Source organism: Sander lucioperca, chromosome 5 (genome assembly GCF_008315115.2).
Source record: "Sander lucioperca isolate FBNREF2018 chromosome 5, SLUC_FBN_1.2, whole genome shotgun sequence".
NCBI lineage: Eukaryota > Metazoa > Chordata > Actinopteri > Perciformes > Percidae > Sander > Sander lucioperca.
This window is the reverse complement of record NC_050177.1, coordinates 11,329,670-11,352,284: the sequence shown is the minus strand read 5'-3', so window position 1 is coordinate 11,352,284 and position 22,615 is coordinate 11,329,670. Positions and strand designations below refer to the sequence as shown.

Here is a 22,615-nt window from a genome sequence, read left to right as displayed (position 1 = left end):
GGGGCCAGAGAAGGGTTGTCTACTTTTACAACTGTTGCTGGTGGCATCTTTCTCTCAGGCTGAGGAGCTGCTGTGCAGGCAGAGAGGGGATGCTGACAACCCCCAGCTATCTAAGGATGGAGACTTCATGCTGGGGGGAATCTTCTCTTTCCACAGCAGCTGGATAAACAGACAGGACAGCTACACGCAAAAGCCACTGCCATTGGAATGCACCAGGTAGATTATTAAGATATCTATTTAGATTTGAAATATGTGAGAGTGGGTACAGATACAAAACAGGAACAACATTTTTTTATAAAATTGGGTATTAAAATAAGATATAGTCTTTGTTGTGTGCATTATTACTATCAGATTATTTCATTTTCTATGCTACTGTTTTATTCCAAGGATAAATAGTTTGCACCACTATTTATAACCGTCTGCATCCAGTTTGAATTTCAGAGGTTTCCAGTACTCCCAGGCTATGCTCTTTGCCATAGAGGAGATTAATAACAGCACAGAACTACTGCCTGGTATCTCTCTGGGCTATAAGATCTATGATGTCTGTGGCTCCATTGCCAGAGGTGTGAGGGTTACACTGGCCTTGACTAATGGTAATGAGATATTATCTTCACTCTCTGCCCCATGTACCAGACCTGCCCAAGTGCAGGCCATTATGGGAGAGACTTCTTCCTCTCCTTGCATGGCTATAGCTACTGTCATTGGACCCTTTCATATCCCAATGGTGGGTAAGATTGGCAAAAAGTAAATTACATTTGGGAAAAATTATTATTCTGTAATTCTTCCAACAAAAAAAATTTAAAAAACAATTATAGTGTGCTGTGTAAATGTTTTATATTTTATATCTTTATCTTGACAAATTATTTTTTCTTTCCTTTAGATCAGCCACTTTGCTACTTGTGCTTGTCTAAGTGATAAAACCAAGTACCCATCCTTCCTCAGGACAATACCCAGTGATTACTACCAGAGTAGAGCTCTGGCCCAGTTGGTCAAGCACTTTGGTTGGACTTGGGTTGGAGCTATTAGAACAAATGATGATTATGGTAACAATGGCATAGCCATATTCACAGAAACAGCCCAGCATCTGGGCATCTGTCTGGAGTACTCTGTATCTTTCTTTAGAACAGATCCACCAGAAAAAATACAAAAGATAATTTACATGATCAAGGCATCCACTTCCAAAGTTATTGTCGCTTTCCTCTCCCACATGGATATGGATGTGCTAATTCATGAGTTGTCCAACCACAACCTGACTGGGTACCAGTGGGTAGGCAGTGAGAGCTGGATCTTTGATTCCCAAATTGCAGCCATGGATATTAATCACATACTGGATGGTGCCATAGGCCTGTCCATCCCCAAAGCACATGTCAGTGGTATGAGAGAGTTCATGTTGGATGTGAAGCCGCTCAATTCATCTAGTAATGAAATGTTTCCAGAGTTTTGGGAGACATTATTTAACTGTAAATTCAAACAGTCAAAATCTTCACCAGGGAATCAGAGAGAATGTACTGGCCATGAAGATCTGACTGGAGTGCAAAACAGCTTCACTGATATGTCGCTCATGCCTATCTTTAACAATGTCTATAAAGGAGTGTATGCTGTGGCCCACGCACTTCATAATATTCTCAGATGTAACAAAACCTGTAACAACAAGGTGCAGCTAGATCCATTTACGGTGAGTTGAACACCAACATTTCATATAGTTTTTAAAGTAAGTCACATTAACAAGGAAATTGTTTAAACTTAATAATAATAGCAGTCAGTCCATCATGCTGTTGAGCCAATAGGCCTACAAAATGTTGGTCAGATAATGATATATATATATATGGATGCATATCTTCTTAGATTTTACAGCACATAAAAAATATTCAGTTCAAAACTAAGGAAGGAGATGAGGTTTACTTTGATGAGAATGGAGACCCAGCAGCAAAGTATGAAATTATAAACTGGCAGCCAACAGAACATGGCATTGTGGACTTTGTCACAGTTGGTCTTTATGATGCATCTTTACCTGCAGACAAACAGCTGAATCTGCAAAATAAGTCTTTAATTTGGGCACAGAACTCACAACAGGTAAGCTACAATGGTATCACTTTAAGGTGATTACAGTGCATTTATTTGCTATGATAGTGTAAGTCATTAAAATTGTTTCTGTATTAATAGAGGCTTGCAAAGCCAACACCTGGTGAAAGTGAAAGGTCATACATTTTGTTTTTTTCATGTAGGTGCCTTTGTCAGTTTGCAGTGAGAAATGTCCTCCAGGAACTCGCAAGGTTCTCCAGAAAGGAAAGCCTGTCTGCTGCTATGACTGTATAAGATGTGCAGAGGGAGAAATAAGCAACATTACAGGTGTAGTAATATTGGTAAAATGTCATAAACAAGGTCATTAAAGGGTCAGCTCACTTAAATAAATAAAAAAATGCCTACAGTATTTACTCAGTGGTATCTGAGCATGTAGATTTTGGACTCAGCTTCTGAGGTTTGGACATCTCTCTCTCTCACTGAAACTGCAATAATTGCATTGAGAGTGGATGAAATTGTGTTTGTGCAGCAGCCCTGAAAAATGACATTTGAAAAATATATATAATGCATAGTTATTAAGAAATAAAAAAAAATACATTACAATTCATAAAGAGTAATTCCTCTTTGTACTGTATCTTTTAAAATCCAAATTTCATTCATGATGATACCATGCCGACCATGTAGATTTGTCCTAAGGCTATAAATTATCTGGTAATTATGTAGTGTCTGTTTTGTATGCATCACAAATATTTAACATAGAGACAAAAAGAATACAAATGTATTAGGTCTAATAACTGCTTTAATATTATTTTTTATCAGATTCCATCACCTGTGTGCGATGCCACCCTGAGTTCTGGTCAAATGAGAGAAGAGATGCTTGTGTGAAGAAGGAGGCAGAGTTTCTATCATATGAAGAGATTATGGGATCGCTGCTCACTGCAGCATCCTTATTTGGAACATGCATCACTGCTGTTGTAGCATTCATTTTCTTCAGATACAGGAAAACTCCTATTGTCAGGGCCAACAACTCTGAGCTGAGCTTCCTGCTGCTCTTCTCTTTGACTCTGTGTTTCCTGTGTTCTCTGACCTTCATAGGCCGGCCCTCTGAGTGGTCCTGCATGCTGCGACACACAGCATTCGGCATCACCTTTGTCCTCTGTATCTCTTGTGTTCTGGGGAAAACTATAGTGGTGTTGATGGCCTTCAGGGCCACACTTCCAGGTAGTAATGTCATGAAATGGTTTGGGCCTGCACAGCAGAAACTCAGTGTTGTGGGTTTCACTCTTATACAAGTTATCATATGTATCCTCTGGTTAACAATTTCTCCTCCTTTTCCATTTAAGAATTTTGATGAATCTAAGCACAAAATCATCTTAGAATGCGCTCTGGGCTCAGCTATAGGTTTTTGGGCTGTACTTGGGTACATAGGACTTCTGGCCATGTTATGTTTCATTCTTGCTTTTCTGGCCCGGAAACTGCCTGATAACTTCAATGAAGCCAAATTTATCACCTTTAGCATGCTGATATTCTGCGCAGTATGGATCACTTTTATTCCAGCATATGTCAGCTCTCCTGGGAAGTTCAGCGTTGCTGTGGAGATATTTGCTATTCTGGCCTCCAGTTTTGGACTGCTCTTTTGTATTTTTATTCCAAAATGTTATATTATCTTATTGAAACCTGAGAAGAATACAAAAAAGAATATGATGGGGAAGGAGGCACCAAAATCATTTTGAAAACTTAAAATAATATAACGGCAGATGCCATTATAATTTTTACATTACAATGTGTCAAGTAGACTTTCATGTAGACATCTATTCTCATTTTACTTGCATTGTACGTACTTCCGTAATATTTCTCCACTATATAATTTGTGACATCATATTAAGATGACAACATTTATTTAGTACAACATAATACACTACCGGTCAAAAGTTTGGGGTCACTTAGAAATGTCCAATCCATTCCAGACAGAATACCAGCTGAGATCAGTTGCATTGTTTTTTTAATCAGGGCAGCAGTTTTCAGATTACATTATGTGCTTACATAATTGCAAAAAGGTTCTCGACTGTTGTAGACAGAAGTGGCTGAAGAAACGCTTGAAATTCCATGCTTTTTGGTCTAAACGTCATACCCAAATTAAAAGTGGTATAGCTCCTATATACGTTGACACTCAGGGATGTGCCTGATATCATTGGAAAGGTAACACTCTCGAGTTTTTGGTACAAGTGTCAGAGTGATTCTAGGCCTTACTGACACAGAGTTACAGAGGCTAGAATGGAGGTTTTTTATTTCCGTCCAAGTCATACATCTGTAAAATGATTAGACTACACTGCTGTAAACACATCTGACAGGTGACAGACAACACAGGGCATTAGCCACATGTCTCAGCTTACTACAGAAAGAATCCAGAAGCCAAAAGACTCAAAAATTTATTTTATATGAATTTCTTTCTATAGATATGTCTGTGCGGTTTTTTTATTTCCATTTGAAAAGTGCAAAGAAAAAAGCCAATAAAGTACAAAATAAAATACTTCTCAAATACACAAACACACCCACATCAATCACCTTTCCAATGATATCAGGCACACCCCAGAGTGTCAAAGTATATGGGAGCTGTACCACCTTTAATTTGGGTATGACGTTTAGACCAAAAAGCAAGGATTTCAAGCGTTTCTTCAGCCACTTCTGTCTACAACAGTCGAGAACCCTTTTGCAATTAAGTAAGCACATAATGTAAACTGCTGCCCTTATCAAAAAAAAACAATGCAACTGGTCTCAGCTGGTATTCTGTCTGGATTGGAGTGGAATGGAAATTTCTAAGTGACCCCAAACTTTTGACCAGTAGTGTATATAATTGTAACAATCAATACATGCCCTTTGTCACTGTGGTGGATCACAACTAGCACTGCATTTTACCATCCAATGTAACTGAGTGACCTCCTGTTTGTCTTACTAAACCAAAAAAATAAAGTTATTACTGCATTGTAGTCTCACATGTCACATATCGAAAACATGTATAACTGCCAACATAAAATATGTTGATGGTTTTACTCTAATTTAGTACCCTGAATGGCAGATATATGTAGTTAGGTAGTTCCTAGCTTGTTGTAAATAGTACCACTGTATTTGTCATCCTTGAAAATGCAGGATAAGCCACCGGAATCAAGATGTTGTGTGGTCTAGAACCTGAGCTACTGATTAAATAACAACCGGTAATGGACATATTGGAAAATGTCTGCCTATGCGATGGCCCTATAGCCAAAAATCTTCCTAAGGGCATGCTCTAACAGTGTGCCACAGCTCATGCTTTTGCCATCAAAGGCACAATTATTCACATGTCTGCTGGACTATCAGCAATGCTTTCCAGCTCCTCAAATGGGATCCTGAGGCATTCCTAGACCAGTTGACATTTATAATCGCTGTTCTGGGTCTACCCCAGGGTCTCTTACTAGTTGGACATTCCTGGTAAACTGCCAAAGGTAGGGGCCAGAGGCACCCTAATCAGATGCCTGAACCACTTTAACTGGCCCCTTTCTATGCAAAGGAGCAGTGGCCTTACTCTGAGATCCTGCTAGATATCTGAGCTCCTTACCCTATGTCCAAAGGTGACCCTATGGAGGGAACTCATTTTGGCCACTTGTATCTGTGTATCCCGTATCATGACCATAGGTGAGGGTTGTGCCATAGATTGACCACTAAAAAGCTTTGCCTTCTTGCTCAGCTCCCTCTCCACCACAGTGATCAGGTACAACACCCCAAGAACTGCTGAGGCAACAACAATCCACCTGTTCATTTCATGCTCCTTTTTTCCCTAACTCATGAACAAAACCCTGAGAAACTTGAACTCCTTTGCTTGGGGCGTTAGCTCACTTCCAACCCAAAGGGAGCAATCCACCGTTCACCAGAAGAAAACCATGGCATGACAGATCCTGTTTGCTTCACACTCGGCTACAAACCGTCCTATTGTGTGTTTTGGTCTAATGAAGCCAATAACTCAACATTCTTGAGGCCAACCAAAAGACTTTCTCCATAGCCTCCAAAAACTCCTCCCACACACTGTTTTTTGTCTTTTTTTTGCTTTGGTGACTACCATTACAGTCTTCCTGTCTAACCCTAACCCTAACCTGTCTGCTGCTCCAGGACCCCTAGCCAACCAAGCTCAAAAGGTCTCCTTCTTGATGGCCTCCTTCATCTGCCCAGCACCAAATGTCAGACAGACAAAATTACCAACTAGCTGGTGAACCAAGTAGATCATTTAGCAGCTAAAGAGTTGGTGCAGACCAACACAGAGTTGAAAGCAGAGCGAATATCAGGTGGACACAAATACGACTCCAAATGAATGCTAATTCTGAGCTGCTTTATGTTTAAATAAGCTAACACATTGTTACAACCTAGCTTAGGGAGAACCCTGATGCAACATTAATTATGAGAGTCCCCTTTTCTCAGGTTCCAAGAACCACCAGCAACAAAAGATTTGCAGCACAAATTTGAATCCTCTAAACTTGACATCACCTTCACCCTGAATTATTTTTCAATGTTTAAATTGCATATTATGTTCAAGTATAAATTTGTCCTCCATAATGTTAGACTATTCATATAAATAGAAGAATACCTTTTTACAACACAAATATTCTCATAATATACACAGTTAAGATATCCAGAATTAGGGATGCCCCGAATCCAGATTTTTGGGATTCGGCCGAATACCGAATCCACTGGTTAAGATTCTGCCGAATCCGAAACCGAATACCGAATCCTAATCCCATCCTCAGTCCATTAACAGAGTAAACACATTAATGAAGTAAACAACGTCCACAGCCTCTAAAAGTTAAATGTAACAACTTAATGTTGAATTCACACGCTCTTTTCACATCGTAGGAAAGCACATCACTATCGCCAGATGAGTGAAAATTTTGTTTGGCAAATTTTCGCTAACCAGTGTATGATGAAGGTGTTATGAAATGTTTGTTTAAAGCACTTGAATAAGAAATTCATGTTGTTTAAAACAGTCTAAAGGAAATGGTAAATTATAGTGTGATTAAAACTCACTATTTACATTATTTACTGTACTTGATTTACAGCTGATATGTAAAAAGGTACACAACCTTATTTGTAACAGTAATTTAGTTTTACTGCGAACTGTCACAGGAAGTGCTTTTATTTTGAAGTAGCCTACAGGAAGTTGTCTGTTGTATACTCTTGCTAGCTTAATGAGATGAACGTGAGACACTAGATGCAAAATGTGTCCGTCAACCTTAAGTTCTTCACTTTCTTGTGTGTAAAACTGCAACATATTGAACAGTAAATGCTCATAGTAAAAGACAAGCGGTTTTGGTCGTCATCCGAAGCCATTCCACTACAGAAGGCATGTTGGGTGGGTGAAATTAGAAAGCTAACATTAGCTAATGAGCAGCAGCCGAGTAGGGTTCGGTTCGGTGGAAAAAAACTCTAAGCTTCAGTAGAAACCGAACCCCGTCAAAAAGCCCAATATTCAGCCGAATCCGAAACCAAATCCTGGATTTGGTGCATCCCTATCCAGAATAGGCTAATGCAATAAACCTGTTTTCATGTTTGGGAAACTCCTTCCTCTCGCCCCGCCTTGTGGGTCCACAGACATAAAACATCACTGTTCTATTTTTTTATGCTACTCCAAAATGCATAAAGACCGGTTAATGCTTTTGATTTACATTATTGTACATGTGATGCAACCTAGCGGTTTAGCTCTCTTAGACAGTATGACGTCTAGACACAGGTGGCCAGAGAAGGGTTGGGCACTCTTACAACTGTTGTTAGTGGCATCTTTCTCTCAGGCTGAGGAGCCGGTGTGCAAGCAGAGAGAGGATCCTGAGAACCCCCAGCTATTGAAGGACGGGGACATTATGTTGGGGGGAATCTTCTCTTTCCACAGCAGCTGGGTAAATAGCCAGGATACCTACAGGCACAAACCACTGCCACTGCAATGCATCAGGTAAATTATTATTTAGTAATATATTCAAATTTAAAATATCTAGGAGAAGGTTGGTACTGATACAAAACAAGTTATCAAAGTGAGTCTTAAAAAAAAACATACATATTTTATGTTGCATGTATCATTATCATATAATGTTTTCATTTACTATGCAACTGTTTCTATTGCAAGGACAAATTGTTTGCAATTCCAACTATTTTTTAACTGTCTGCATTAAGTTTAAATTTCAGAGGTTTCCAGTATGCTCAGGCTATGCTCTTTGCCATAGAGGAGATAAATAACAGCACAGCTCTACTGCCTGGTATCTCTCTGGGCTATAAGATCTATGATTCCTGTAAATCCATTACCAGAAGTGTGAGGGTTGCACTGGCCTTGGCTAATGGTAATGAGATAATATCTGCACTATCTCCACCATGTACCAGACCTGCCCAAGTGCAGGCCATTATGGGAGAGACCTCTTCATCTCCCTGCATGGCTATAGCTACTGTCATTGGACCCTTTCATATCCCAATGGTGCGTAAAAATGGGGGGGTGGGGATATTTGTAAATAATTAATTTTATTCCTTCAGCTGATCATAGCAAAGGGTATTTTTTCCATTATTGTAGTTTGCTGTGTAAATGTTTATATTTTATATCTTTATCTTGGGAAATCATTTCTTTTTTTCTTTTAGATCAGCCACTTTGCTACCTGTGCTTGTCTAAGTGATAAAACCAAGTACCCATCCTTTCTCAGAACAATACCCAGTGATTACTACCAGAGCAGAGCTCTGGCCCAGTTGGTGTGGCACTTTGGTTGGACTTGGGTTGGAGCTCTTAGAACAAATGATGATTACGGCAATAATGGCATGGCCACTTTCACAGAAACCGCCCAGAAGCTGGGTATCTGTCTGGAGTACTCTGTATCTTTCTTCAGAACAGATCCACCAGACAAAATACAAAAGATCATTGACATTATCAAGGCTTCTACTTCCATGGTCATTGTCGCTTTCCTCTCCCTCGTGGATATTGATTTGCTAATTCAAGAGTTGTCTCTCCACAACATGACTGGGTACCAGTGGGTAGGCACTGAGGCCTGGATCTTTGATTCTCAAACTGCAGTCATGGATATTAATCACATTCTGGATGGTGCCATAGGCCTGTCCATCCCCAAAGCACATGTCAGTGGTATGAGAGAGTTCATGTTGGATGTGATGCCGCTCAATTCATCTAGTAATGAAATGTTTTCAGAGTTTTGGGAGAAATTATTTAGCTGTAAGTTCAAACAGTCAACGTCTTTAGTAGGGAATCAGACAGAATGTACTGGCCATGAAGATCTGACTGGAGTGCAAAACAGCTTCACAGATATGTCGCTCATGCCTATTTTTAACAATGTCTATAAAGGAGTGTATGCTGTGGCCCACGCACTTCATAATATTCTCAGCTGTAACAAAACCTGTAACAAAAAGGTGCAGCTAGATACATTTACGGTGAGTTGAAAACCAAAGACTTATATTCTTATCTTCAGTCTTGTTGTATTCTTGTATGAAGAATTAGTTTTTTGAAATCTCATTATCAAGGAAAGTTTTACATTTTCAAAAATACATTGTTGCAGTCAGTCCATCATGCTGTTGAGCCAATAAGCCTACATATTTGTCAGATAATGATCTACATTAACGCATATCTTCTTAGATTTTACAGCGCCTGAAAAAGATTAAATTCAAAACTAAGGATGGAGATGAGGTTTATTTTAATGAGAATGGAGACCCAGCAGCAAAGTATGAAATTATAAACTGGCAGCCAACAGAACATGGCATTGTGGACTTTGTCACAGTTGGTCTTTATGATGCATCTTTACCTGCAGACAAACAGCTGAATTTGCTAAATAAGTCTTTAATTTGGGCACAGAACTCACAACAGGTAAGCTACAATTTGATCACTTTAACTGTTAATTTAAGTTAATTTCAATTACAATAATTGTGTACATTATTATGTATTGGTATCAGAATGCTTTGTTTTGATGCATCAAATAATAATATCAACTTGTAAAGCCAACACCTTGTCAAAGTGAATGCGCATACATTTTTCTTATTGTTTTTTTCTTGCAGGTGCCTTTGTCAGTTTGCAGTGAGAAATGTCCTCCAGGAACTCACAAGGTTCTCCAGAAAGGAAAGCCTGTTTGCTGCTATGACTGTATAAGATGTGCAGAGGGAGAAATAAGCAACATGACAGGTGTAGTAACATATAATGTAAGGTTTTGCACTTACGTGTTCCAAAAAACTAACGTCTGAAATTTGTTTTATAAAGTAATTTCAAAAGCCTGGGAAGGGGAAGTCCCTGCTGGGATTACATACTAAGTATTTAGTATTTTAACCAAACAATAAAATCAATATCCTTCCATAAAAAGTTAATATGGCAAATACCAGATATCAACAAATGCTAATATATATGACTGAAGTCCACAAGTTTATAGCCACAATATGAAAAATGTATGTAACTCGAGTATATATGTATTTAGAATTACTGCAGATTCATTGTTTTGAGAAAAATGAGAAATCCCTGTAAAGATTGAGGCAGTCTGTATTGTTTCAGCTCATTCATCGTCAAACTTCTTCATTTAGATCCATGGGATGAGGAGGGAGGGATTATGGCGTGCGTTATCAGCATCTGTGTATTAGTTGATACATCCACAATGAGTCAAGGCCAGAAATTATTGTTATAAAGTTAATTATAAAGCACTTTCTTTCTAATATTATTATTATTATTATTATTATTATTATTATTATTATTATTATTATATAGTAGTAGTAGTAGTAGTAGTAGTAGTATATAATAATTATACTATTGCAGATGGTTTTGGTCTCATTTACTGAGGTTTGGACATCTCACTCTTAAACTGCAGTTAATGCACTGGGAGTGAAATTGTGTGACAGTTCCACAGCACTGAAATTTTCAGCATGATACCTTTAAAGGAAATGAATATATATATACACACACACACATGGCATGCCGTTTGCCATTATATATATATATATATATATATATATGTAAAGTTTGAATATATTGAATGAATCTTGAATATAATGAATGAGAGTCTGAATATTTTGAATGAACCCTGAATATATTGAATGAAAGTCTGAATATATTGAATTAATGTCTGAATATATTGAATGAAATCTGAATATATTGAATGAATCTTGAAAATATTGAATGAACCTTGAATATATTGAATGAAAGTCTGAGTATATTGAATGAATGTCTGAATATATTGAATGGAAGTCTGAATATATTGAATGAGAGTCTGAATATGTTGAATGAAACTCAAACATATTGAAAGAACCTTGAATATATCTAATTAAAGTCTGAATATATTGAATGAAAGTAAGAATATATTGAATGAAACTGAATATATTTAATGAAAGTCAAAATATATTGAATGAAAGTCTAAATATATTGAATGAAAGTCTGAATATATTGAATGAAAGGTGTGTTGACGTTAGCCTGGTGAAAGGGACCTGCCTGACCAAAGAGGTTCCTTTCATTCGGTTTTCCACAATGAAAAAGTGAATAAAGTTCTTCATTGGGAGAATGGTACTGGATACGGTTACCGTTACCAGTGTTTTGGCTCGTACATGCATTCGCCAGTGTGTTAATAATCTCTTCATTGCTGTAAATTGCTGACACTAGATTTCTTGCTGATTTGGTCATAGTGTCACACTTCGGTTAGGATTAAGCACAACAAAAACACAAGATGATGGCAGACAATGACATCAGATTCCATTTCAACTTTCATTCAATATATTCAGACATTCATTCAATATATTCAGACTTTCATTCCATATATTCAAACTTTCATTCCATATATTCAGACTTTCATTCAATATATTCAAACTTTACACCTTATATATATATATATATAAATACAAAATATATTGAATAATGCACTGACCAAGTAATATTATTTTTCAGATTCTATCACTTGTGTGCGATGCCACCCTGAGTTCTGGTCAAATGAGAGAAGAGATGCTTGTGTAAAGAAGGAGGCAGAGTTTCTATCATATGAAGAGATTATGGGAGAGCTGCTCACTGCAACATCCTTATTTGGAACATGCATCACTGCTGTTGTGGCATTCATTTTCTTCAGATACAGGAAAACTCCTATTGTCAGGGCCAACAACTCTGAGCTGAGCTTCCTGCTGCTCTTCTCCTTGACACTGTGTTTCCTGTGTTCTCTGACCTTCATAGGCCGGCCCTCTGAGTGGTCCTGCATGCTGCGACACACAGCATTCGGCATCACCTTTGTCCTCTGTATCTCTTGTGTTCTGGGAAAAACTATAGTGGTGTTGATGGCCTTCAGGGCCACACTTCCAGGTAGTAATGTCATGAAATGGTTTGGGCCTACACAGCAGAAACTTACTGTTCTGGGTTTCACTCTTATACAAGTTATCATATGTATCCTCTGGTTAACAATTTCTCCTCCTTTTCCATTTATCAATTTTAAGAAATTCAAGGACAAAATCATCTTAGAGTGTGCTCTGGGCTCAGCTGTAGGTTTTTGGGCTGTACTTGGGTACATAGGACTTCTGGCCATGTTATGTTTCATTCTTGCTTTTCTGGCCCGGAAACTGCCTGATAACTTCAATGATGCCAAATTCATCACCTTTAGCATGCTGATATTCTGCGCAGTATGGATCACTTTTATTCCAGCGTATGTCAGCTCTCCTGGGAAGTTCAGTGTTGCTGTGGAGATATTTGCTATTCTGGCCTCCAGTTTTGGACTGCTCTTTTGTATTTTTATTCCAAAATGTTATATTATCTTATTGAAACCTCAGAAGAATACAAAAAAGAATATGATGGGGAAGGAGGCATCAAATTCATTTTGAAAACTTAAAATAATATAACGGCAGATGCCATTATAATTTTTACATTACAGTGTGTCAAGTAGACTTTGTTGTATACATCTATCCTCATTTTACTTGCATTGTACTTCTGTAATATTTCTCCACTGTATAATTTGTGACACATCATATTAAGATGACAGCACTTATTTAGTACAAAATAATATATTATTATATCAATCAATACATGCCCTTTGTCACTGTGGTGGATCAGAACTAACACTGCATTTTAGCATCCAATGTAACTGAGTGACCTGTTTATTGTCTTACAAAACCAAAAAAATAAAGTTATTACTGCATTGTAGTCTCACATGTCACATAATTATCGAAAACGTCAATAACTGCCAACATTAAATATGTTGATGGTTTAACTCTAATTTAGTACCCTGAATGGCAGATATATGTAGTTAGGTAGTTCCTAGCTTGTTGTAAATAGTACCACTGTATTTGTCTTTCTTGAAAATGCAGGATAAGCCACCGGAATCAAGATGTTGTGTGGTCTAGAATCTGAGCTACTGATGAAATAACAACGGTAATGGACGTATTGGAAAATGTCTGCCTATGCGATGGCCCTATAGCCAACAATCTTCCTAAGTGCATGCTCTAACAGTGTGCCAAAGCTCATGCTTTTGCCTTCAAAGGCACAATTATTCACGTCTGCTGGACTATCAGCAATGCTTTCCAGCTCCTCAAATGGGATCCTGAGGCATTCCTAGACCAGTTGACATTTATAATCGCTGTTCTGGGTCTACCCCAGGGTCTCTTACTAGTTGGACATTCCTGGTAAACTGCCAAAGGTAGGGGCCAGAGGCACCCTAATCAGATGCCTGAACCACTTTAACTGGCCCCTTTCTATGCAAAGGAGCAGTGGCCTTACTCTGATATCCTGCTAGATATCTGAGCTCCTTACCCTATGTCCAAGGGTGACCCTATGGAGGGAACTCATTTTGGCATTCGGCTGCAAACCGTACTATTGTGTGTTTTGGTCTAATGAAACTAATAACTCAACGTTCTTGAGGCCAACCAAAATACTTTCTCCATAGCCTCCACAAACTCCTCCCACACTCAGGTGTTTTTTGTCTTCTTTTGCTTTGGTGACTACCATTACAGTCTTCCTGTCCCCCAGTACCTGTCTGCTGCTCCAGGACCCCTAGCCAACCAAGCTCAAAAGGCAGGGGCGGAGTGGGACCAAAAAATCTACCGGGAAATTTCGTAGACCACCGGCCCTCTGGTGGGGGAGGGAGGGGGAGGTTCGGATGGTCCGGTGAATTAATTAACAACACACAGCACAGCAACACAATCCACACTAGCCCAACGCAAGTAACACATTGGAACTGACTGCCAAGCTAACGTATGCCACAGCCGGCCAAATTGAGAAAAGGAAAGCCACTGACCTACCTTATAGGTTCCAGACAAGGCGAGTGGAGGGTCCAAGTTTTAAACTTATTAGGTGTAATGTTTTCATAACCCAATGTGTACTTCTAGCTTTGGTTGCTCAAGACAGACGTCTACACACAGCTACGGATTCAACCAAAACAAACAACCTAAGTCCTGCCTTCCACTTCCTGTTAATACGTCTTTTTATTTTGGAATTTTGAATAGAGTACCAAAACTATGGAGCCCCGGAGGTGACATGGAGGAAAAAAAAAACAATCGAAGGGAAAAAAAAAAAAAAAAAACAACATGTACTGGGGGCAAACACTAACTCGAGATGTCGACTTTCAAACTCGAGATCTTGACTTTCAAACTCGAGATCTCGACTTTCAAAGTGATCCAGTCCAGATGTCAGCGGGAGACGGAGATTTCCGGCCGGGGGCAGCGTGTCCTCCCCCGGGCAGGAACACCGCTTCGCCTCATTGCTGCACCGGTCCCAGGAAATCCAGATGGCAGCGGGAGGCGGAGATTTCTGTGGCCAGCTGCAGCGTGTCCTCCCCCGGGCAGGAACACAGCTTCGCCTAGCTGCTGCACCGGTCCCCCGGTCATGTCCGCCAGACTCCCCTTAAGAAACCTGCGATTTAAACTTCAGCAGCCTGTGAGAGTCCGCTCTGCTCAATCCTGGTACTGGTTCTCCCGGGCTTCCCTTCCTTCCAGCGGGCCCAGCAGTACGGCCTGGGGCTCCAGCTGCGTAGTGTCGGTTTTGGCTCCCAGGAAGCAGGCAGTGAGCTCCAGATCCTGCAGCTGCAAACGGACTCTGCTGCCCCGGGGGGCAGCTGTGTTCCTGCCCGGGGGAAGAGACACTGCCGCCGGCAGCTTTGCCTCGCTGCTGCGCCGGTCCCTGCTGATCCAGATGGGACCGGACAAAGACACAGTGGTGATCGGGAGGATCTTCCACGTCGTCCAGGACGACCTGTACGTTGATTTCGGCGGAAAGTTCCATTGCCTTTGCCGGTGGCAGGCGGACGGAGAGGAGCTATTGCGGTGTGGGGCTGCAGAGTCTGTTTGCGGCTGCAGGATCTGGAGCTCACTGCCTGCTTCCTGGGAGCCAAAACCGACATCACGCAGCTGGAGCCCCAGGCCGTACTGCAGGCAGAACGGACTCTCACAGGCTGCTGAAGTTTAAATCACAGGTTTCTTAACACTAGAAGTGCTGGAATTCCATAACTACTAGAACTGCCGTGAGCGGTCATTTTGACCGCCAGATTCCAAACTCTATAATCTCTCATGATACATACCTAATTGCGATATTGTATTATGTATTGTGTTAGGATATCTTTAGAAAAACGTAATAACACCGAAATGTACATTTTAACCTAACCTGGCATTGCCTCTGTTTTGGTGTCTGCTGCAGTGCGCAGCGCTGCTCGGACCGTGCGCCGCTGCCCTTTTTTCCTCCATAAACTCCGCTCTCAGCTCCTCTGCCAGTTGCTGCATGGACTTCCTCCGGACAATTTTACTGCTGGTGCACTCCTTGGAGAGGATGTGTGCAATGATTCCAGCCAGTTTGAGGATGTATGAAGTTATATGAACATGTAAACAGCCACCGGCCATCTACGTGTTCCGCACCTTTCACAGAGCGAGCGCCCAGTGTTTGCCTTCTGATTCAGAACTGAGTCCATCCACGCTGTAGTAGCCTACGTTACCGAGTCTGGTTTTGCCTTCGGCCCATCGGTGATGCCCACACTTGTTACTTGAGACCGCTAGTTACGTTTCTCTGACAGAGACTATGGTAGTTACTAAGCAACCAAGATGCATCTTCAACTGCGCAAAAAATTAAAAATACCGCGAAAATCCGAGCGGTCAATATGGCCGAAATAGCTAAAAGTATTTTCTTTGCCTTTTGTGTAATGTATATAAAAACAATTTTAAATTAAAATACAGACTATTTTAGGAAAAGTCAGGCAGCAGCAGGATTGTATTTTTTTGTTCAGCAAAGTTATTACACATATAAATTTCAAAACGGTCAAAATGACCGTCATGGCCGTTCTAGTGTTAAGGGGAGTCTGGCGGACATGACCGGGGGACCGGCGCAGCAGCTAGGCGAAGCTGTGTTCCTGCCCGGGGGAGGACACGCTGCCCCCGGCCGGAAATCTCCGCCTCCCGCTGACATCTGGACTGGATCACTTTGAAAGTTGAGATCTTGAGTTTGAAAGTCGAGATCTCGAGTTTGAAAGTCGAAATCTCGAGTTTAGTGTTTTCCCCCAGTACGTCTTTTTATTTATTTACTTTTATTTATATTTTTTTTTACTTCGGGTTTTTTTTTTTTTTTTTCTCCGTCACAAACTCGAGATCTCGAGTTTGAAAGTCGAGATGTCGAGTTAGTGTTTTCCCCCAGTACATGTTTTTTTTTTTTTTTTTTTCCTTTGATTTTTTTTTTCCCCTCCATGTCACCTCCGGGGCTCTGTACAAAACAGCAGTTTCACAGGATCTAAACAAACTTTTGAAGTGGTAGACATGTGGCATCATTTCCAGTTACCTAGTACATTGTGTTTTAATAACGTGTTTTACTTGCTCAGCAGCAGCTTAGCCACACACGGGCCATATATGATATTTTTTATAAATATATATATAAAAAATATACTAACGTCATAGAACCCTTGCAAAATTATTTTACACACTGTCTGTTAATGTTACCGATAGACTTCCAAACATGACGAGGAAAAAAAGAGGTGTTCGATGGCTTTATGTCATAGGCCGACCAGGGCTATGCCATTTGGGGGCTCACTGATCTCCCTATATTTCTGAAAATCCTAGACATGGTTGTGACCTGCACTTCGTTAGTGCTTTCTGATTAGCCTGTGTTTGTATTGAAATAAGAGGCTGCTGCAGTCCACATACGGGATGAGCAGAGGATGTGCAGTTTGACCAGCGGGCAGCAGCCGCACATCAGGCTGCCGGATGGTGTTGCTAAGAACTTGCAGCGTATAACTATTATCAGACCGGCCCTCGCAGCCCCGAAACACTACCGGCCCACCGGGAAAAGTCCAGACTCTCCCAATTGCCACTCCGATGCTGTCAAAAGGTCTCCTTCTTGATTGCCTCCTTCATCTGCCCAGCACCAAATGTCAAATAGACAAAATGAACAACTAGCTGGTGAACCAAGTAGACTATTTAGCAGCTAAAGAGTTTGTGGAGACCAACACAGAGCTGAAAGCAGAGCGAATATCAGGTGGACACAAACACGACTCCAAATGAATGCTAATTCTGCGCTGCTTTATGTTTAAAAAAGCTAACACATAGTTACAACCTAGCTTAGGTAGAAGCCTGATGCAACATGAATTATGAGACTATTCTTTTCCCAGCTTCCAAGACCCACCAGCAACAAAAGATTTGCAGCACAAATTTCAATCCTCTAAATTTGACCACCTTCACCCTGAATTATTTTTCAGTGTTTAAATTGCATATTATGTTCAAGTATAAATTGTGCCTCCATAACGTTAGACTATTCATATAAATAGGAGAATATCTTTTTGCAACACAAATATTCTCATAACATACACAGTTAAGATATCCAGAATAGGCTAATGCACAAAACTGTTTTCATGTTTGGGAAACTCCTTCCTCTCGCTCCGCCTTGTGGGTCCACAGACATAAAACGTCACTGTTAATGCTACTCCAAAATGCATAAAGACCGGTTAATGCTTTTGATTTACATTATTGTACATGTGATGCAACCTAGCGGTTTAGCTCTCTTAGACAGTATGACGTCTAGACACAGGTGGCCAGAGAAGGGTTGGGCACTCTTACAACTGTTGTTAGTGGCATCTTTCTCTCAGGCTGAGGAGCCGGTGTGCAAGCAGAGAGGGGATCCTGAGAACCCCCAGCTATTGAAGGACGGGGACATTATGTTGGGGGGAATCTTCTCTTTCCACAGCAGCTGGGTAAATAGCCAGGATACCTACAGGCACAAACCACTGCCACTGCAATGCACCAGGTAAATTATTATTTAGAAATGTATTTAGATTTAAAATATCTAGGAAGTTGGTACTGATACAAAACAATAACAAAACTTAAAAAAACATATACATATATTTTATGTTGCATGCATCATTATCATATAATGTTTTCATTTACTATGCAACTGATTCTATTGCAAGGACAAATTATTTGCAATTCCAACTATTTTTAACTGTCTGCATTAAGTTTAAATTTCAGAGGTTTCCAGTATGCTCAGGCTATGCTCTTTGCCATAGAGGAGATAAATAACAGCACAGTTCTACTGCCTGGTATCTCTCTGGGCTATAAGATTTATGATGCCTGTACATCCATTGCCAGAAGTGTGAGGGTTGCACTAGCCTTGGCTAATGGTAATGAGATATTATCTGCACTATCTGCCCCATGTACCAGACCTGCCCAAGTTCAGGCCATTATGGGAGAGACCTCTTCATCTCCCTGCATGGCTATAGCTACTGTCATTGGACCCTTTCATATCCCAATGGTGCGTAAAAATGGGGGGGGAAATATGTGTAAACAATTAATTTTATTCCTTCAGCTGATCATAGCAAAGGGTCTTTTTCCATAAATTGTACTTGCTGTGTAAATGTTTATATTTTGTATCTTTATCTTGGGAAATCATTTCTTTTTTTCTTTTAGATCAGCCACTTTGCTACCTGTGCTTGTCTAAGTGATAAAACCAAGTACCCATCCTTTCTCAGAACAATACCCAGTGATTACTACCAGAGTAGAGCTCTGGCCCAGTTGGTGTGGCACTTTGGTTGGACTTGGGTTGGAGCTCTTAGAACAAATGATGGTTATGGTAATTATGGCATGGCCATATTCACAGAAGCTGCCATGCAGCTGGGCATCTGTCTGGAGTACTCTGTATCTTTCTTTAGAACAGATCCACCAGACAAAATACAAAAGATAATTGACATTATCAAGGCTTCCACTTCCAAGGTGATTGTCACTTTCCTCTCCCCCACGGATATTAACGCGTTAGTACAACAGTTGTCTCTCCACAACATGACTGGGTACCAGTGGGTAGGCACTGAGGCCTGGATCTTTGATTCCCAAACTGCAGCAATGGATATTAATCACATTCTGGATGGTGCCATAGGCCTGTCCATCCCCAAAGCACATGTCAGTGGTATGAGAGAGTTCATGTTGGATGTGATGCCGCTCAATTCATCTAGTAATGAAATGTTTCCAGAGTTTTGGGAGACATTATTTAGCTGTAAGTTCAAACAGTCAAAATCTTCAGCAGGGAATCAGAGAGAATGTACTGGCCATGAAGATCTGACTGGATTGCAAAACAGCTTCACAGATATGTCGCTCATGCCTATCTTTAACAATGTCTATAAAGGAGTGTATGCTGTGGCCCACGCACTTCATAATATTCTTAGCTGTAACAAAACCTGTAACAAAAAGGTGCAGCTAGATCCATTTACGGTGAGTTGAAAACCAAAGACTTATATTCTTATCTTCAGTCTTGTTGTATTCTTGTATGAAGAATTTGTTTTTTGAAATGTAATTATCAAGGAAAGTTTTACATTTTCAAAAATACATTGTTGCAGTCAGTCCATCATGCTGTTGAGCCAATAAGCCTACATGTTTGTCAGATAATGATCTACATTAATGCAAATCTTCTTAGATTTTACAGCGCCTGAAAAAGATTAAATTCAAAACTAAGGAAGGAGATGAGGTTTACTTTAATGAGAATGGAGACCCAGCAGCAAAGTATGAAATTATAAACTGGCAGCCAACAGAACATGGCATTGTGGACTTTGTCACAGTTGGTCTTTATGATGCATCTTTACCTGCAGACAAACAGCTGAATCTGCAAAATAAGTCTTTAATTTGGGCACAGAACTCACAACAGGTAAGCTGCAATGGTATCACTGTAACTGTTAAATTAAGTTAATTTCAATTACAATAATTGTGTACATTATTATGTATTGGTATCAGAATGCTTTGTTTTGATGCATCAAATAATAATATCAACTTGTAAAGCCAACACCTTGTCAAAGTGAATGCGCATACATTTTTCTTATTGTTTTTTTCATGCAGGTGCCTTTGTCAGTTTGCAGTGAGAAATGTCCTCCAGGAACTCACAAGGTTCTCCAGAAAGGAAAGCCTGTTTGCTGCTATGACTGTATAAGATGTGCAGAGGGAGAAATAAGCAACATGACAGGTGTAGTAACATGTAATACAAGGTTTTGCACTTACGTGTTCCAAAAAACAAACTGAAATTTGTTTTATAATGTCATTTCAAAAGCCTGGGAAGGGGAAGTCCCTGCTGGGATTACATACTAAGTATGCCGTATTTTAACCAAACAATAAAATCAATATCCTTCCATAAAAAGTTAATATGGGAAATACCAGATATCAACAAATGCTAATATATATGACTGAAGTCCACACGTTTATAGCCACAATATGAAAAATGTATGTAACTCGAGTATGTATGTAGTTAGAATTACTGCAGACACATTGTTTTAAGAAAAATGAGAAATCCCTGTAAAGATTGAGGCAGTCTGTATTGTTTCAGCTCATTCATCGTCAAACTTCTTCATTTAGATCCATGGGATGAGGAGGGAGGGATTATGGCGTGCGTTATCAGCATCTGTGTATTAGTTGATACATCCACAATGAGTCAAGGCCAGAAATTATTATTATAAAGTTAATTATAAAGCACTTTATTTTATTAATTTATTAATTTATTAATTTATTAATTTATTAATTTATTAATTTATTAATTATTATTATTATTATTATTATTATTATTATTATTATTATTATTAAATATTTATACCATTGCAGATGGTTTTGGTCCCATCTACTGAGGTTTGGACATCTCACTCTTAAACTGCAGTTAATGCATTGGGAGTGAAATTGTGTTACAGTGCCATAGCACTGACATTTTCAGTATGATACCTTTACAGGAAACAATATATATATATATATATATATATATATATATATATATATATATATATATATATATATATATATGTGTGTGTGTGTGTGTGTGTGTGTGTGTGTGTGTGTGTGTGTGTGTGTGTGTAAAAATAATCAAGTAATGTCTGTTTGAGCAAGTAATATTATTTTTCAGATTCCATCACCTGTGTGCGATGCCACCCTGAGTTCTGGTCAAATGAGAGAAGAGATGCTTGTGTGAAGAAGGAGGCAGAGTTTCTATCATATGAAGAGATTATGGGAGCGCTGCTCACTGCAGCATCCTTATTTGGAACATGCATCACTGCTGTTGTAGCATTCATTTTCTTCAGATACAGGAAAACTCCTATTGTCAGGGCCAACAACTCTGAGCTGAGCTTCCTGCTGCTCTTCTCTTTGACTCTGTGTTTCCTGTGTTCTCTGACCTTCATAGGCCGGCCCTCTGAGTGGTCCTGCATGCTGCGACACACAGCATTCGGCATCACCTTTGTCCTCTGTATCTCTTGTGTTCTGGGGAAAACTATAGTGGTGTTGATGGCCTTCAGGGCCACACTTCCAGGTAGTAATGTCATGAAATGGTTTGGGCCTGCACAGCAGAAACTCACTGTTCTGGGTTTCACTCTTATACAAGTTATCCTATGTATCCTCTGGTTAACAATTTCTCCTCCTTTTCCATTTATCAATTTTAAGAAATTCAAGGACAAAATCATCTTAGAATGCGCTCTGGGCTCAGCTGTAGGTTTTTGGGCTGTACTTGGGTACATAGGACTTCTGGCCATGTTATGTTTCATTCTTGCTTTTCTTGCTCGAAAACTGCCTGATAACTTCAATGAAGCCAAATTCATCACCTTTAGCATGCTGATATTCTGTGCAGTATGGATCACTTTTATCCCAGCCTATGTCAGCTCTCCTGGGAAGTTCAGTGTTGCTGTAGAGATATTTGCTATTCTGGCCTCCAGTTTTGGACTGCTCATTTGTATTTTTATTCCAAAATGCTATATTATCTTACTGAAGCCAGAGAATAATACAAAAAAGAATATAATGGGGAAGGGGGCCCCAAACTCATTCTGAAAAGTCATTAACAATATAGTAGCAAAGGTATTTAAGTGCCATGATAATTTTACATAATCAATTGTTACTGTGAGTTGACAGACTGTCATGTAGACATCTATATTATTTTTACTGAAGACTTGTACTTGCATTGTACCCTGTAGTATATTTATACTGTAGCCTATTTCATTTATTTTGTGACATAGCATCTTGATATACCATTTTTCATTACAACCAAATATATACATATAAATATATCAACTAATATATGGATATAATTAGGTGCAAATAAATGCACAGGCTATTCCTAATTCCTTACTGAGTTCACTCACATTTATTACAGTTATACAATTTTAGTCAAAAAATAAAA

At 39.6% G+C, this 22,615-nt stretch overlaps 3 protein-coding genes across 3 annotated transcripts; all 3 read left to right on the top strand.

Moving 5' to 3' along the window:
- The first annotated feature begins 25 nt into the window (after positions 1-25).
- Positions 26-3,892, top strand: LOC116050853 (extracellular calcium-sensing receptor-like). The gene is made up of 6 exons (XM_031301079.2): positions 26-216; positions 430-724; positions 881-1,675; positions 1,846-2,073; positions 2,226-2,349; positions 2,842-3,892. The coding sequence occupies exons 1-6, from the start codon at positions 128-130 to the stop codon at positions 3,753-3,755; spliced, it is 2,445 nt and encodes an 814-aa protein (XP_031156939.1). The 5' UTR covers positions 26-127; the 3' UTR covers positions 3,756-3,892.
- A 3,640-nt stretch (positions 3,893-7,532) lies between these two features.
- LOC116050784 (extracellular calcium-sensing receptor-like) lies at positions 7,533-12,849 on the top strand. The gene is made up of 6 exons (XM_031300998.1): positions 7,533-7,990; positions 8,209-8,503; positions 8,662-9,456; positions 9,659-9,886; positions 10,075-10,198; positions 11,936-12,849. The coding sequence occupies exons 1-6, from the start codon at positions 7,590-7,592 to the stop codon at positions 12,847-12,849; spliced, it is 2,757 nt and encodes a 918-aa protein (XP_031156858.1). The 5' UTR covers positions 7,533-7,589.
- Positions 12,850-17,939: 5,090 nt separating this feature from the next.
- On the top strand, positions 17,940-22,448 carry LOC116050786 (extracellular calcium-sensing receptor-like). Its single transcript, XM_031301000.2, has 6 exons — positions 17,940-18,235; positions 18,445-18,739; positions 18,895-19,689; positions 19,892-20,119; positions 20,308-20,431; positions 21,353-22,448. Exons 1-6 carry the CDS (start codon positions 17,940-17,942, stop codon positions 22,264-22,266), a joined length of 2,652 nt encoding a protein of 883 aa, XP_031156860.2. The 3' UTR covers positions 22,267-22,448.
- Positions 22,449-22,615: the final 167 nt, after the last annotated feature.